At 39.0% G+C, this 18,374-nt stretch overlaps 1 protein-coding gene across 1 annotated transcript; it reads left to right on the forward strand.

Moving 5' to 3' along the window:
* The first annotated feature begins 3,952 nt into the window (after nt 1-3,952).
* Nucleotides 3,953-10,467, forward strand: LOC107828852 (protein FREE1). Its single transcript, XM_016656234.2, has 10 exons — nt 3,953-5,092; nt 5,275-5,361; nt 5,445-5,576; nt 7,119-7,247; nt 7,392-7,457; nt 7,694-7,804; nt 8,845-8,934; nt 9,260-9,293; nt 9,441-9,508; nt 10,079-10,467. The coding sequence occupies exons 1-10, from the start codon at nt 4,274-4,276 to the stop codon at nt 10,154-10,156; spliced, it is 1,614 nt and encodes a 537-aa protein (XP_016511720.1). The 5' UTR covers nt 3,953-4,273; the 3' UTR covers nt 10,157-10,467.
* Nucleotides 10,468-18,374: the final 7,907 nt, after the last annotated feature.

The raw sequence follows: 18,374 nt of genomic DNA on the forward strand, positions 1-18,374 counted from the left end.
ATACAATCACACTTTAATAAATAAGAGCAACATTTATAAGAAATGTCTACATTATATCTACAATTTATAATAAAGGGCATGGTCACATATATTTCATATCTACAATATAACTACAAAACAGAAGTAAAAATATATCTTGTGAATTTATTCTTTGATACTTACCGAGTCATTGAGGACTCCCCCGGGGTGAGCAAAGGAATAAAACCAGTCCTTCTTATCTACCTTTTCAACTCCAAGGTCTAACCAAGGATTGATTTGGTTATCCTTTATGGAAAAGGGAGCCTTCTTCCTGTAACAACAAATAAATGGCCAATCAAAAAAATTCACAGAATGAATTACATTTTTTAACTTTAAAATGCTGAAATGAAAGTGTCAAATTAAGCATTCATACCTCTTAGATACTTTGTCAGTACGGTGGTATAACCACTTGTTGAACTTATCTAACATATCAGAATCTACATTTTCACCTATAAGAGTTGTGAATGGGTGTTTGAGGTAGAAAAATTTAGGTCCAATAGAGCTGCTGCCTCCAGAACTATATAGCGGTATGAAAGGTGATCGTGCATGTTTCCCCGGTTGTCTGGTTCTCCCCAGATGAATAGGGGTTGCTTCATCTGGTATGGGCTCACCATACTTAACCAATTGTGTTAAGTTGTCTGGCAACTCAAAGTCATCCAATGTCACACGCTTCTTATCAATGCCTGAACCTTCAGAAACAACTTCATCCACATGATGTACATTTTCACCTTCATTTAGCTGTTTCTCAATGACTTGTTCTGTCTGAGATGCTACAGTCACTCCGTGAATTGGGGACTGTGCATTGATATCTTCAATATCTGTTACAAAAAACAATACTTACTTAACAGGGAATGTAAAATTGTATAAAGAACAATTATTTGTTCTGAATGACAGTATGATATTATACCTGCTAGTTCTACCTCAGCTGTTTCTTGAAATTCTCCATATAAGTCAACATGTCCTGGACAAACTGCAGCTTCAATTTATATAAAAAAAAAATAGGTAAAAAAGTAATAGATAATGGTGCCTTGAAAGTTGCAGATACATGTAGGAAGTTGTAGATAAATTGTGAATAATAAAACTCAGTTCTATAAAGTTTTATAATAAGTGTATATATTTGTATGTATTTTGTAGATACTTGTGTTGCTTGTGCTTGCATGCACTTGATCACCAAGATTGAACGAAAATTGCTGGTGGTTCACTCCTTGTTTTTGGTCATTGTTTTTGGTTGAACTACCAGCAAACTAAAGATTTTATGTTAGTTTGATTATATTTTTTAAAATGTCATAATTTGTTTTGGCATATAAATATATATCAACTCTTACCTTTGCCTCATCCACATCATATCTCCTGTTTATCAAATTCAAAACCCTCTTCATAGAATCATCTATAAACACTCGAAGGTCATGGAGTTCCTTAAATACATCCTTCCTAAAATCCTCTAACTTTCCATCAACCTAAAAGTTAAAAATATAGTTAGTTGGTAATTTTATTCAAATAAATTACAATTTAGTTTAATTATGTACGAGGCAGTATTGTTTATACAATTGTCTCCAAATTGATACAGTTATACTACAATTTAACAACAATGTTATGCAATGTAGATAAATTGTAGCAAATATGTAAATATATTGTAGTTAATAATTTTACCTACTTAATTCCCTTTTCTAGCTCCCTGAGCTTCATAGCCACAGATTCCTTGTCCTCTTGACAGTCTGTATGTTTGGGTTCCAATGTTGGAGAATCAGCATTTGGAACCTCTGATGATTGTGCACCTTGTTCATCTTCATACTCAATCTTGTTTGGCAGAGTAAGCACTCCAATCTCTTCTCCAGATTCAGTCATGCTTGTGAACTGAATCATGAAAAAAAACAGTTAGTTCCACTAAGACAAAAAAATATAGTCTAAATGTAGATATTATGAAGGTAAATGTAGGAACATAAAAAAATGAAAAAAATACCTTAATCCACTCAGGCTTGATCATCTTCTCTTCAAAGGCAGTTAACCAAATCTGCCCTTAGTAGCTGACCATCTTAATATGCGAGGTATTGAGTCAGAACACCTCGTAGCAAGCTCCATGCTGACGGTCGAGCAACACTCATAAAGCCACACTTGCAAGGCTAATGAGCATCCCCGTATGAGATAAGAATGTACACGAGGATTTAGACGATGCCTAACAGATTCCATAACCTGATTGAACGATTTAATACCCCATGGGTATGACTCAAAATTAACAGACTCTACCAAATAGAACCTAAAATGGTCTATAAAAGACACATGATCTTTGTCAGAAGGGCAAACAAAAAATTCCAAAAGATAAAGAATGCACAACTTGACTGCATCCTCATCGTTTACCCAAGATCTATTTGTTACTATGTTTTTCAAATACCACTTCTCTACTCTTTTTTTGTTAGGAAAATAGTTATTCATTAACTTGCTAACATAACTAGAAGTATATCCATAATCTGTAAACTTATTCACACAATTTAAACCAGTAATTAAACCAAACTCTCTCAAGGCAAAATTCAATTTTCCCCCCTTCAAGTGGACTGAAAAAAATGATTCATTAGACTTAGACAGTTCATACTTCATCAGAAGATGAATAGTTTGATTTTGCATGCAAATGGAGGGGAGAGACAGTAAGTAACCAAAACAAGTGTTTTTAAAAAGCTTTAAAGCATTTGGAGACAATAACTCTTTTATCTGGCTAGGAATGCTAGGATCACACAAAGTGTGGAATCTAAGCACACCATAATTTACATTATGTGGGGCAAAATAATGTCCATTCTGCACAAAATGATAAATTATTTCACATTAGTAAACTGCATAGAAATTAAGCATTAATATAAATAATATCTACATATAACTACACTTATTGCTAAAAAAAATCAGGGAGAAAAAATACATACAAATCCGCTTCAAAAAAATACACCAACCCACACATATAACTACAAAAACATACAAGACATCTACACATATAAACATTATCTACAAAAATGCAGGAAGCAAAAAGTAGCTACAACTTTGTTTCAAAATTTAAAAGCTAAGGACAATATAACTACAACACGACTACAAAATAACTACAATTATATCCGTGTTTTAAACCACAACTACAAAAAATCTAGAAAATTAAGACAACTAATCTACAATTTACCAAAACACTTAAAACAGAGATTTTTACATCCAAAACAAAACTAAAAAAATGGAAACGAAAATACTAAATGTTTACCTTCACCAAATTTTTTTTCTGAACCAATTTTGGGAGCTCTTTGGACTGTTTCTTCGTTTTTTGTTTTGTGGAAGCAGGAGGCAACTTGAGTTTTTTAACTGTTGGAATTTTAGGGACATCTTCAACAAAGTCGTCATCTACACATACCTCTTTCCCCTTTCTTTTGAGTTGTTTGCCGCCTGGTGTAGCACTTCCTCCAGCATCTACATCGTGCATCTTCTTTGTTCGCATTTCGGTACGGATTTGTCTAGGAGATGAACTGTGAGTAGTAGGTTCCATTGCGTAGATTTTACTTATTTTTGTGGTGATTTTGATGTTAAAACACCTAAATCGAAAGAGGGGATATCACATACTGTAGATCTTTTATGTATTTTTTTGGGAGATTTGATGTTCTTCATGGTTTAACTTCAATATTTGGTGAAATTAAATTGAGAAAAATGAAGAACGTGAGTAACTTTTGTTTTGTATAGAAGAAAACTGAAGAAAACATGGGGGAGTGAAGGGTAAAGGTAAAACGTGGGGGGGTTACGGTAAAGGTAAAAGGTGGGGAGGGGTTGAGCTGAAAGGAAAGTGAAACGTGAGAATATACGGTCCTATAATTATGCCTAAAATAAATGTCCCATTAATTATATCCATGTTTTAAATTATAGTATATAAATAATAATTTAGTATACTAAATGTAATTATCTCTGACCTTAAATATGAAGAGTAATAAGGTACAGGAAGACCTAAATCCACCAATAACTACCAAACAATTGTATACCCAGCCCATCTTGTATCCAAATCGAAGATACCCACCTTCCCTTGTCAACAAGCCTTTTCCCGATTCCTCCCTTCCTCACTGTCGACGAACTTTCCTTCCCTTCTACATTCTTCCACACCCAAATCTTTCATCCCAACTCAATTATTACAATAAAATTAACATATTATTTCTTAAATAAATACATATTATTCTCAAAACCAATCAATCGATCAATCACCGTTCAAATCCTTATCTTCTCCGATCAGTCATTAAAATTCTCCGATATGCAACACGGCGACGTTAGCTCTCCTTATTACCAATATTACCAGCCTCACTTTCAGAACCCTAACCCTAACCCTAGCTCTACTCCCGCTGATCCTCCCTATACCCCGCCCACCGTCCCCGGCCAATTCGCCTCAGCTCCGCCGGTTGCTTCCGGCGATTACTCCAACTACGCCTCCTCCTACCCGCCGTATCCTCAGCCTTCTGCCGATCATGCCCCAAATCCACCTGCTCCGTACCCTTCAAACCCCAGCTCTCAATCGTCCTACGGTTTCCCTCACCTCGACGCTCCACAACCGAACTATTACCCTTACGATCAAAATCAAACGCCTGTGAGTTATGATTTTTCTGCCCCAGGGGCTAATTATCAGACACCAAATCCTCCTAATTACAATTCATTGAATTCGTCAACTCCTTATTCATCGACCTCATTTGGTGCCCCCACAGGGACTAATTATGGCAATTCGTTTGAGAATAATGCTAATTATGGTAATTCGTTTGAGAATAAAGCCAATTATGGTTCGTATGGAGACCAGGGATTGTATGATGGTGGTGTTTACAAGTATAATGGGAAGAAAGAGGAGTCGTATGGTGGAAATCAATCACAATCAAGTTCTGCGGGGGTGATGTTTGATGATTACGGAAGGCCTATCGATGTTTCAAGTGGGAGGGAGCAACAGGGACCTGCGAGTACTCCGAAAATTGTGAAAGCAACACCTAAGATTGAGGACCAACATGATGTATCAGGTGGTGTTTTGAAGTTTCGTGTGAAGCTTTTATCCGAAGGCTTTGGTCAGTCCGACATGGATGTGCTCTGTCAGGTTTGAATACTGTAGCATTTTTTATATTTGTGAATCTTTGGATGAGAAAAGGGCCTGACTTTGGGTCTTGTAGTTAGTAATCACTTTGCCTGCTTGTTTATGTTAATTTATTTATGTTCCTTTTGACAATTAGTACTTGTTTAGTTGTTATGAGTTTTGATTGAGAAAGAATCTTTTTTCAGATTGGTCTAGATGGAATTCGCATACTTGATCCTGCGACTAGCCGAACTCTGAGGATATATTCACTTGAAAACGTGACAAGAATGGAGGTAAATTTATTGTGTTGTGCTTATTGATTCTGTTAAGCATCTTTCTTCTGAATTAAGTTAATCTCTTATATTTTCAATGTCAGGTGTTGGATTCGTATATATTTGCATTTTGGGCCAAAACTTCTGTTGACGTTGAACCTAAACGTATCAGGCTGAAATCAAATAGTTATACCACGAACAATATCCTGGACGCAGTGACAGCAGCAAGTATTCAGGTTAAGAGATCTATTTAGTAAAAGGTTTTGTTAGCATCCCTGTGTATGCTTTTCTTTTAAGTCATATCTTTCAATATATGATTACACCCTTTTACTTTTCTTTTTCTGACTTGGTATCATATTAGATTCAAAGAGAACGTGGGATATTTTTATTTGACATTGTCTCTACTTTCTGCATTGCTGCTCCATCTTGATGCATGTAGTCCACTTTACATGGCCAAATAGGATTCTCATGCTCTGATAATTATAAGAATGACTCTGAAAGAAGTGTCTAAGCTCATACCTAAAACGATTGACGGTCATCTAAAACTTAGTTCTTCTTGATTTTTACGATAGAAGCTTCTGTTTTTGCTGTTATCTACCAGTTGAGCTGGACTTCTGACATATCAGGGATGACATAGTCTAGTAAGCCACTTGGATAAACAGTTTTGAGGATGAGAGGCAGAAAGGCTCTAAGTTTAATTGGCTTGGGGAACTGATGCGGAACTTTGTGGACTATTTTAGGTAAGTGAGGGAGGGTGCAGGAGAGTATTAGAATGGTTGACATACGAGAGGCTTGTATGGAGTGAAATTGGGAGAAATCAACAGATTTGTTGGTTAAGTTTCTGGCATTCAGACGCTGAAACATTGAAAGTATTGTACAGGGTCACGGACATACGTGCACAAACTCCAAGAGTACTCAGACCGGGGAAGTGGCTATTCCAATATGAAGTTGTAGAAGTAGGTTGATTTGTTCGATTCCGTATCTGGTATCAATTTTAGACTTGCCAAGTGATGGTTGGTGTGTGGTTCATGAGTAGGAGGAAGCAACAAAATAACATGTGCAGCTTCATATATAATGCTCGAATACATTTAGCAAAGAAAGTAGAATGGAGCAGCAAAAAGCAAACAAGGTTCATGGGCTTGAAGAAAAAAGCGTGTGAGCATACAAGTTAGGGAAATTGAATAATCTTCACTTCCTCTTGATGCATTATCAGTGAAACTTCATTTACTTGATCACAAAAACATATGAATATAATACTATAATAATCAAATTGCAATGGAAATATCTAATTTCAACTTCCGGAACATAATCATGCCGGCATTGGCTTTTTTACTTTGTAGATGTACAGAAATCTATTGAAGAATCAAGACTGCAGGTTGCACCTCTTGGTGCTTCTCCATAAATTCTCATCCATGACGAAGAACAACTGGGGTTTTAATTAGAAGAATTCAGTTATTATTAAGTATATATGGCTGGTAGCCACTGCCCTTCTTACTGATTTTATAAGATTCATAATTGATTCATGTTCTTCTAGTCGAGCAACCACTATAGACAACATTAGGTTTTAAGGTTCAATAATTTTTCTGTTATAGTTTTAGCTGGTGTTCTAATCTTGTTGGCTTAGGATTTAGATATAATCATGATTTTGAGCTCCTGAAATTGGTTTTCTATGATCCTTCTCTTTGCTGTCAATCGTATTTGTTACATTTGCTCATTGTTTCAATATTTCTTCTAAACTAGTCATAAGCATGTACTCAGGCTGGTATTATGGTGTTTAGGTCAAGGAAATGGGCGAGAGTAGTAGGCCTTCAGACTCAATCAAGGGATCTGAGTCAGCTGCCGAGAAGAAGAAAGGTTTTGATTGGATTAAGTTGATGAGACCCCTCAATGAAGAGAAAGATCACTGGGTTAGATATAATTCAACGGCTATTTATTTCTTTACTCTTTAGTTGCAGAATTTCCTTCTATTTCTGCTGAATGAAACTTGTGCAAGGATTTAAAATTGGCAACTCGTCTTTTTTCTCTTTAGCCCCGTTTTGTTTTTCTTGCAGGTTCCTGACGAAGCAGTTCGAAAGTGTACTGCTTGTGGGACCGACTTTGGTGCTTTTGTACGAAGGGTGAGCATTTATTGTAACAGTTTTAGTCTATGTTGCGTGCACTCTCCAAAATGATGCCGCACCGGTTTCAGATCCTCCAAAAATGCACTACTCTTGGAGGATCTGATATGCACTTGTAGACATTCTTGGAGAGTCCGGGCATCATAAGTTTTAGTGTGTACATGCCACATTTGCATCTTGTATTTGCCTGTTCGATTTTTTTCACTCGTACTCCTATAAATTTGTGACTTTGACAGCACCACTGCAGAAATTGTGGGGATATTTTCTGTGACAAATGCACTCAAGGTAGAACTGCTTTGACTTCAGATGAAGATGCACAACCAGTTCGAGTTTGTGACCGATGCATGGTATGCCTGGAAATTAATATTATGATTTCCTCACCTATGATTTTCTCTAAGTGGCATTCTTATTTCTCTTAACACTCTTTTCCAGCACATAGGATATTTTTCCCAATTGTTTTCTGCATTGACTATTCCTTATTTCCTTATAATTTTGGTGGAACGAGCTCTCAGTTGACGACAGTGTCAAGCTCTCTCGGTTCTGTTAGCTCTAAGCCGGAATGGAGCTTTAACAGTATTTTCCACTGCCATTGAAGAAATTGCTCTTTTGCAGAAATAACTCGCCTCCTACTGATAACATTTTGTTGTAGGACTTTCCCTTATTCTTTCCCAAATTGATTGTGTTTGTCCATGCTCATTCTTTATACCTCAGTCTTAACACATTCTGTGGGTGAGTCGTTAAGGTCTTTCACTCTGGACTGAATGGACCAGATCTGAAGCAACATTAGTATCAGTCTAGTGTCAGGTTTACACGTGCTATGCTTGTAACAATCGTGCTCCTCTGTAAACAAATGCTCATAGAAACGAACTATCGCCCTTCTACCTCCTCCTCATGAACTACCCTATTTACCTTTATTAGTGTCACCTCCATTTGCACAATGGCACATACAAAACTAACATATGTGATCTTCCTCTTTCTCAGATTCTCAGCTGTCAAGATAGATCTATTGCTGTAACCCTTGGTCACATGTTTTTTGTTGGGAAAATTGACAATACCCATTTTATTGTTCTACTTCCGTCAGCCGGCTTAAAACTAAGGAAATGTTAAAAAAAATGAGGCGTTAAACTTTCGTTTTTATGAATTTTGCCATCTTAATGTCTGATCTTTACTGTATGTATTATCCGAAGCTTTGCCACTCTTTGGTGACAATGCTTTTCTATGTTTACATTTGTTTATAGTTATTATCAATGTTCAACATGTTGATCCTCTGTATGTTTGCATTTATTTGTTTATTGTTGGCCATAAGAGCCTTTAAGCGGTATTCTCAAAAGATGCATTGAGCTCGATAATGTTTCCAGTATTCTTAATGTTGCTTCTCATTTTGCAGGCTGAGGTAACTCAGAGGCTCAGCAATGCTAAAGCAGCGGTTAGAGTGGCTGCATTGCCAAGTCATGTAGACCTTGCGAAAAGACTCCAGGTAAATATGTACTTCAAGGTTCTGTCATTATTTATTTTTGCTGAGAAAAGTGTGTTTTTGAGATAGATTATTGAAAGCGTAGTTTGACAATTCATGGTACATCAGCAGTTTCTGTTATAGAAGGATAACCATACATCATATATCCTATTTAATTAGAAAAATAGGATATATGATATAAGCAAGCAGAAAATCATGAGTTTGTGTGTTTTACCAAGCATCTGGTTGCAGTTGCATCTTTGGCTGACAGTTTAATTTTTTAATGTAATCTTTTGTGGTTGCATCTTAAGCATTTAGTGCTAATATCTCTGATTGACTTTTATGACAGGAGGAGATGGACAAAAAGCGGAAGACATCAACAGGTATTAGCCACTGTGAGGCAATTTCTTTTTCAATTCAAATAACATAGTTGCACAACCAATGCTATCTGGAATTGGTTTGCAAAATTTCTATGGCGGCTCTATTGGTGATTTTTCTTTCCCTGAACCAAACATATATATTATTTTCAGGTCATACATCACAGGTTTCCAGAAGGATGAGAGAGGTTGCATGTCCGACTTGCACTGTCCATTTGCAGGTTTAACATTATATGCGAGAACTCTTTTCCTATTTGTATTATAATTGAACCTAAAGGATTGATTTACACTCTACATAACTTAATAGCTCCATTCTGTTTAGACGAAATTCCCAATGTTTCTATCTCAATCGTTCTTTTTTATTCTAAATACTTCACAAGGTGGTTTCATGTTGTCCTGTCTGGCTAGACCCCTAAGAAATTAAAGAATCTACTCAAACATATAATTTTTACTAAATTAGCCAAATGGAGGGGAGAAAGGAACAAAGAAAGGAGTACTGCTGAGATTTGTAGAATTGTAGATTTTATAATCTTATAAAAAAGAAGAGATTTGTTGATTTTATAACTTGGAACTGATGGAATATGCCAACACAGGATAAACGTGAGGTCATACCTTCTAGAACTTCTAAATGCTGAAAAAGTTGGAGTGAAATTTGCACTTCCATATTTCATGAAGTGTGGTAAAACATGATATGCAAATACTGTTTTACCTTTGTTCCCATTGTCAAAACTTTTTATAATATTAACCAGCAACCTCTGGTAGGAGAGTATTTAATGCCAGTTAAATTGCAGGTTGAAGTCCCAGCTTCTGGATCAGAAACGATAGAGTGCAGTGTCTGCCAGCATCCGTTCCTTGTTAGTGCTCATTGAGATGCAGGGTCTTCATTCATGTTTTGCTTTGTGGTATTCGTATGTGCTGGGATTGGTTAGAAGCCACCGCTATGGTCCTTCCAACTTTTTATGATTGTTTTTTTAGGGTATCGCAATCTGTATTTATTGGTCTTTGTAGTAAATCTCTTTCAATAATGTAGATTTATACACAAAATGCAGTCATTTTTATGATCTTTTCCTCTGCTGTGTGCGTGTATAGGAGGTGCTTCATGCTGGGAAGTACTTGCAAAAGTGCTGAAACTAACTTGTTCAGTTCATTGTGCAAATTAATGAGTTTCCTGCATTTTGAATCCTTGTTTTTCATTTGCGCCTTATCCTCTTATGTTGAACATATTCTTATCTTTACGAAACCATAGAAGAATTCATCTATCGAGGAGCTGACAGGAATTACATAACGAAGGGGAGAAAAAGAGCATAAAAGGGTAGGAAAGCAAGATTCAGTATTAAAGCGTGAAATCTATTCTTTCAACTTTCAAGTGTCAAATATTCACATCGCTGATAAATTACGGCCTAATGTTGATCAAGATAGCCCACCGTCGTGTGATTGAGATGCGTTAAATCTTCTTCAGCTTGACTCAAGTCGGATATTTTCGATGTTTCTCCATCTTTTTTTCCAATCAAAGAATGAAAGCATAAAAAGTGTAGTAGTTTATTTCGAGAGATGAAGTTGCAGACGTGCAGGGCAACCCCCGTAGTTTCATTATGCATGTCTTAAAAGAGGCGCATTCTGCTGATGGTCCAATCAATAGAATGCTTGACAAGAAAACTACGTTTGTTTTCACTACTATTCTTTGTGTTTTTTTGGAACGAATCCTCCCTAAATCTCCACCCTTTCCATCCCCCCCCCCCCCCCCCCCTTTTTTTTTTTTTCTTTTTCTCGTAATTATTGCTTCCTATTTTACCTCGTAAAAAATGAACTCTTTTATGATTTTTATAAAGAAATGAATAAATTATGGAGCAACGAATAAGGTTAAAAAGTCGAAAGATGTAGGATATGCTCCCGAATGGGAGCTCAAATAAATTTGTTTTCCCTCTTGTCAAAGCTCCAGAATTGAGCAAGTTGGCTTTGGTTATAGGGAATTAGAACAGTAAATCCAAAATATAATAGGTGCACCGCTATTTAGGGAATACTATCAGTTTACGCAGTACGCATGCCAGCGCTTTTTGTCGTAAATTTAAATTTTGCGTTACGAGTATCAGTAGAGCAACTGTGAAACGGCGAATACATTACTGTGGAGATTTTGATTTCATTTTGTAAGTGTATAGGCCAAAATCTGCCCCAAGGATATTTAGCATAATATGACATTAAAGAAAAAGTCGGGCGAGGTCGACCAGGAAGCAGCAAGATTCATGGCCGAGATGTCAACCATGATCGAGGTCGAGCATTGCGTAAAGAACAGTAACGACTAGTGTTTGAAATAGGATATTATGAATATTCTCTTCATTTGTACTATTAGGGTATGTTAGAGACATATCTTGTATAAATAGAAAAAGAGATAATGGGATAGGGCATGTGATATTCTTTTGATAAGAACACTATTCAGATGAAGTTTCTTCCTCTCTCTCTAACAAAGATACAAGTATTGCCTTTTCATTGACATTCTTACATATGTTATTCCACATTTTTCCGTCAGATCCGGATATTTCGAACATTCTAGGATTTATCTGTCACGCATCATTGTCAGAAGCAACAATCATCTAATTCATTCATTATTGATTGATTCGTTCCTTCTATTTACTTAAATACCACTTATTGTTATTTATTGCTAGTTATTCCTCCATTATTGCTCATGCTTTGAGAATATTTAATGCGCAATATCATTAACTTCCACTGAATCAACCCTATATAGTCCGTATTTTCAATATCTACGTTGAGGAATATTATTATTAACTAAGTTTGACCCATCATTACATAAATATAAGGTTTAACCGAAAGTTATACATTTTTGGTCAAACAATTTGGCGCCGTATGTGGGAATTTCTTAGTTAAAGTTTTTAATTTCCTCTAGATCTATAACCAACACGAACTGTTAACGTAAAAAAAAGGACACGAACATGATCTCCTTTCTTTTGTACGCATAGATCTAATATGGCAGGTAACAATGAAGAAAGAACCAGGACAATGGGCAACCACACAACCAACCTCTTGAACACCATCAATGAGATTTCTGAAACAGAGGACGAGGATATAACGCCCAACGCCTCCTCCAAACGAGGCGGATCACCTCCTCCTTACTATAGCATCACAAAATCTCTCGGTAAAGGAGCTTCCACGTCCGTAGTGGAAGAGACGCCACCAGCAGTAAAAAAGCTCCTCAAGGCTTGGCTAACTGACATGCTAACCAACATCCTCTATATGCCTGCTCAGGACACTGTTGCAGAAAATGCAAGAACTTGTGTTATACCTCCAGCGGACAAGCAGCGCGACCAGTTCCCTCCTTCAGCTATAGGTATTACTCACAACATTATTAACAGTGCAGGTGACGACACCCTCGCAACCATTTTGAAAAGGATGGAGAAAACGGAGAACGAGAACAAAACATTTCGGGACCAAATGAGAGAACACCAGGAAATGGTCGATAAGATACTAGGTGCCCCAAAGCTCTTGCCAAAGAGATATGTTGGTCGGTTCGTCGAGCAGCCATATAGCGATGACGCCGCCCTTATGCCATACCAAAGACCTTCAAGATGCCTCCCTACCTGAAAATATATGATGGTATGACCGATCCCGAAGACGATGTAACTCATTACATCACCGCTGTGAAAGGCAATGATATCTCCAAGGGACAAGTATCCTCCATTTTGTTGAAGAAATTCGGTGAAACCCTCATGGGAGGTGCATTAACATGGTATTCAGAACTACTTGCACGTTCCATCGAGACCTTCAAAGAGATGGCCAGCAAGTTTGTAACGGACCATGTTGGGGCCAAAAAGGTCGAAGCAAGAGTAAAAGACATATTTGCCATCAAATAGTCTTCGGGAAAGCGATTGAGAGACTTCCTTGCCTGTTTCAACCGAGTAAGGATGACCTTGCCGAATGTATCGGAGGGGATGGCGGTTGCAGCTTTCTAGAACGGGCTGAGCAGAAATGGTTCAAAGGCAACTAGAAAATTATTAAGACAACTTATGAAGTACCCCCCAACTACTTGGGATGAAATACATAACGTATATTGCGTCGAGGTCCGAGCAAACGAGGACGACCTCAATGGCCTGACTTATCGATTGACCTCGGTACAAGCCGAATCCAGAAAAGACCGAAGAAATGATATCATGAGGGACCTAGTAGCTCCACAACTAACTGGGAACGACATCTACCATATGTCAGAAGTTCCATTGCGCCTCCCTCCAGTCACGAAGAGGGCCCGCCCAGATCAAGGACATGGTCTCACCGGAAAGAAAGAGGTATGCCCTATTTGTTATCTGCTCACAATTTATGTGCATCACCTATAGAAGTAGTCTACGCTTTAGAGAAGCTCGGACCTAAGGTGAAGTGGCCACAAAAGATGAGGTCAGACCCGAATACCAAAAAATCAGATGCCCTATGCGAATTCCACCAAATGCGAGGACACAAAACCGAGGATTGCATCACTCTAAGGCAAGAGGTTGTAAACATGCTACGACAGGGACACCTCAAAGTGTTGTTGAGCGACTGCGAAAGGACCAATTTTTCCAGAGGACATGAACAACATCAAGGACCACCAAAACCGCCCTCGCTAACGCGCACCATCCACATGATCATTGGCGACGCGATGACGCCTCTATCAACAGTGTGAAATTCACCACAACCCACAAGCTCAAATGGTCAATCACCCATGAACGGTATGACAAACGCGAAGAAAGTATCATCTTCGATAAGTGGGATACCAACGGTTTGGCTTTCCCTCACTATGATGCCCTTGTTATCACTTTACAAATTTTAGATACCGATGTAAGACGTATTATGGCAGACGATAGAAGTGGTGCATGCATTATCCAACCTCGAGTACTTGCACAAATGAAACTCGAGGATAAGATAGTGCCGCATTGCATCAACAAACGGGTTTTAACAATGCAGTTGAGCGAACATCCAGCGAGATCATGCTTCCCGTCTTAGTCGGTGGAGTCACTCTGGAAACCACATTCCATATCATGAACCAAGACACAATATACAACGTCATAATAGGGCGACCATGTATACACACCATGAAAGCCATCCCCTACAGCTTGTACCAAGTCATTAAATTCCCAACTCCATGGGGAATATTCAGTATACGAGGGGAACATCGCCCATCCCAGGAATGCTACCGCATTGCTCTAGACTGTACGATCACTCAACAAATGAAGGACTAAGACAAAGAGGCATAGCAATCAACTAGGTCGAGGTCGGATGAGGATGTCATAAAAGACCCAGATACATTCGGAGTCGCATAATTGACCACAGAAGACTTCGACCCTATTCAATTAGATGGCAACGACCACAGCAAGAAAGCTTACATCGGCTGCAAGCTTCAAGAACCAAGTAAATTTTGTCAATTCTTAACTATTAATGCGGACTTGTTTGCTTTTAGCCATGCAGATATGCGAGGTATCCCGAAGAAAATTTCCACGCACAATATGAACGTCGACCCACTCTACCCCCCAGTGAGGTTGGTCCAACATAAGTTCAACTCCCCAATCAACGATGCAGTATGCGAAGAGGTCGAAAAATTATTGGGAAACAGCTCCATCAGGGAGTCAAAATACCCTTAATGGGTCGCCATGCGGTCATGGTGAAAAAGAAAAATGGAAAGTGGCGAATGTGCATGGTCTGTATAGATTTTAACAAAGCATGCCCCAAAGATTCATTTCCATTACCTCATCTCGACCAACTCATCGACTCGACGACCGAGCATGAACTACTGAGTTTTTGGATGCCTACTTAGGCTATAATTAGATCCTCATGGAAGAGAAGATCAGGAGAAAACTACTTTCATCACCCATCAAGGGACGTACTGCTACAGAGTCATGCCCTTCGTACTGAAAAATGTAGGAGCAACGTACCAAAGGTAATTAACAAAGATGTTCAAAAATCAACTCGGTAAAATGATGGAAGTCTACATAGACAACATATTGGTCAAATCCAAAAGGAAAGAAGACCACATCGATCACTTAAGAGAAACCTTCAATATACTCAGGCAACACGGAATGAAACTAAACCCCAAAAAGTGTGTATTCGGTGTGGCTTCAGGAAAATTCTTGGGCTTCCTAGTGTCACAGTGAGGTATCGAGGTCAACCTCGACCAAATCAAAGCCATCGAAGGTATACCAGAGCACTTGGCCACCAAAAAATAGGTTTAAAGGTTGACTGACCGTATCGCCGCCCTTTCAAGGTTCATTGTGCGATCATCTGATAGGGCCACAAATTCTTTGGCGTACTTAAAAAGGATAACGACCTCCAATGGACCTCTAAGTGCACCCAATCCCTGAAGGAGTTAAAGGCTTACTGGTCGTCGCCACCATTGCTTTCAAAACTAGAACCGCAGGAGCGCCTCCTTGTCTACCTTGTTGTATCTGAAGTAGCTGTGAGCGCAATCCTGGTCCGAGAAAATAAAGTTACGCAGTCTCCCATCTATTACATTAGCAAAACACTAGTTGATGCCGAGACGAGGTACCCTCACCTCGAAAAATTACCCTGGCCTTGGTCGTAGCTTCACAAAAGCTTAAACCCTACTTTCAGAGCCACCCTATCTCAGTAGTCACGACCTTCCCCTTAAGAAATATTTTACGTAAACCCGATCTATTGGGCAGGTTGGCCAAATGGGCCATAGAACTAAGTGAGCATAATATCACACATCAACTGCAAATAGCGATAAAGTCACATGTTCTTGCTAACTTCGTCGCCAATTTCAGCGCAAAAATAATGCCCGAAGTCGAAAAAGAAGCTTCCCACTCTTCTCCCAAAACACATGACCTCTAGGTCCGATACACATCTGGCGCTTCTAACGCGTCAAGGTCCAGACTGGGCCTCATGCTCGAAGTTCTGACAAGCAAAGTGATTCGCCAGTCCATAAGATGCCCAGACATGACTAACAATGAGGCCGAGTATGACGCCGTAATTGCAGGGTTAAAGCTATCACTTAATACGGGGCAAGACAGGTAAGACTACGCTGCGATTCTCAACTCGTTGTCAACCAAGTCACATGGACTTTCTAGATCAAAGATCAAAGGTTACAAAAATACTAGTCCGAGATCTGTAAGCTACTGCCCGAGTTTAACAAATGTTAGCTCAACTAGATCCCACGAGCATAGAACATCGAGGCGGACGATCTCGCCAAATTAGCAGCAGTCACCAAAAATATTACAACCGGAGAAAGAAGTATGGTCCACCTCTTCAACTCATCGATAGATCAAATCGAGGTAAGAACCATAAACTTGACTTGGTAGTGACGCAACCGTATTGTTACATATTTGCAGGATGGCATACTCCCAGATGATAAAAGAAGCCAAGAAACTTCAAATACAAGAAGCCAGGTATATCATCGTTCATAACGACCTGTACAAGAGGACGTATGGCGACCCCCTGGCGAAATGCTTAGGCCTAAATCAGATGCGGCGCGTCCTTGAAGAAGTCCATGAAGTCCATTGCGAATCTCATTCCATAAATCGAGCTTTGGTCAGATGTCTCATACGGGCAGGATATTACTGGCCCGCCATGAAAAATGAGGCCGCAGACTTCGTAAAAAATGCGAGTAGTGTCAAAAGTACGCCCCAATGATCCACCAAGCATGCAAGCACCTCCACTCAGTCACTTCCTCTTGACCGTTCATCAAATAAGAAATGGACATCGTGGGGCCCCTCCCCGCGGGGCGAGGTAATGTACGATTTCTTTTGGTTTTAACTGACTATTTGTCTAAATGGGTAGAAGCAGGAGCATTCTCCCAAATACACGAATAGGAAGTTATCGCCTTCATATGGAAAAACATTGTATGCCACTTCGGCCTCCAAAGAGATCAGTTGCGACAACGGACCCCAATTTATAGGAAAAAAGGTCGTCGAATTTTTTAAGAAATGGCATATCAAAGGAATACTCTAAACACCGTATCACCCCGTGGGTAACGGGCAAGCAGAGTCCTCCAACAAATTGATACTGAACATCGTGAAAAAAAAACTCGAAGACGCCAAGGGTTTATGGACGGAATTACTACCAGAAGTACTTTAGGCCTACCGAACAACACCGAAGACGAGCACAGGAGAGACACCTTACTTATTAGTCTATATGACTGATGCTGTAATATCGGTCGAAGTAGGAGAGCCCAGTTTGAGATACTCCCACGAAAGCGGGCCGAGGAACGATAAAAGCAGAAGGCTAGAGCTCGATGAAGTCGAAGAACGAAGGGATATGGCCTACATAAGGATGATCGCCCAAAAACAACAGGCAGAACGCTATTACAACAAAAGGCAAAGGTCAGACCACTCAAAGTCGGGGATTATGTGCTCAAAGATAAAACACAAGCAAGCAAAGACCTACGGGAAGGTAAATTGGGAACAAATTGGGACAACCCATACAAAATCACGGCAACAGTAAACAAAGGGTCATTCCAACTAGAAACAATGGAAGGAAAACTACTACCAAACAACTGGAATATCACCTACCTCAAGTAATTCAACTTTTAAGAAAAAAGTCCTCCAAGTCGTACTCTTTTTTCCCTCACTTGAGTTTTGTTCCAATTTGGTTTTCTCAAGGAGGGTTTTAACGAGGTGACGAATGAGACACTTCAAGTTGAAGTGTGGACAGACTGAGGCGCAGGACGACTAGTTCATAGCTCAACCTCTCAATATACTTCCTAGGTCCACCAATGAAGGGACTAGATAGACTGGGACTAAAATACCAACCAACACTAGATAGACTAGGAATGGAATGCCAACCCGAAAAATATGTAAATTTCGCCAAATGTACAACCAAAGTAACATTGCCTCAACACCTAAGAGGCCCTCGGCCATAACTAAATATAGGTTATATTCGACCTTGTTCGAATCAACACATATTCAGCCCTCGACCATAACTAAATATAGGTTATATTTGACCTCGTTCGAATAAACACCTACTCGGCCCTCGATCATAACTAAATATAGGTTATATTCGACCTTGTTTGAATTGACACCTAATCGGCCCTCTACCAATGATCAAGTATAGGTTGTATTCAACCTCGTTTGAATCAACACCAAATCGGCCCTCATC

Source organism: Nicotiana tabacum, chromosome 3 (assembly GCF_000715075.1).
Source record: "Nicotiana tabacum cultivar K326 chromosome 3, ASM71507v2, whole genome shotgun sequence".
NCBI lineage: Eukaryota > Viridiplantae > Streptophyta > Magnoliopsida > Solanales > Solanaceae > Nicotiana > Nicotiana tabacum.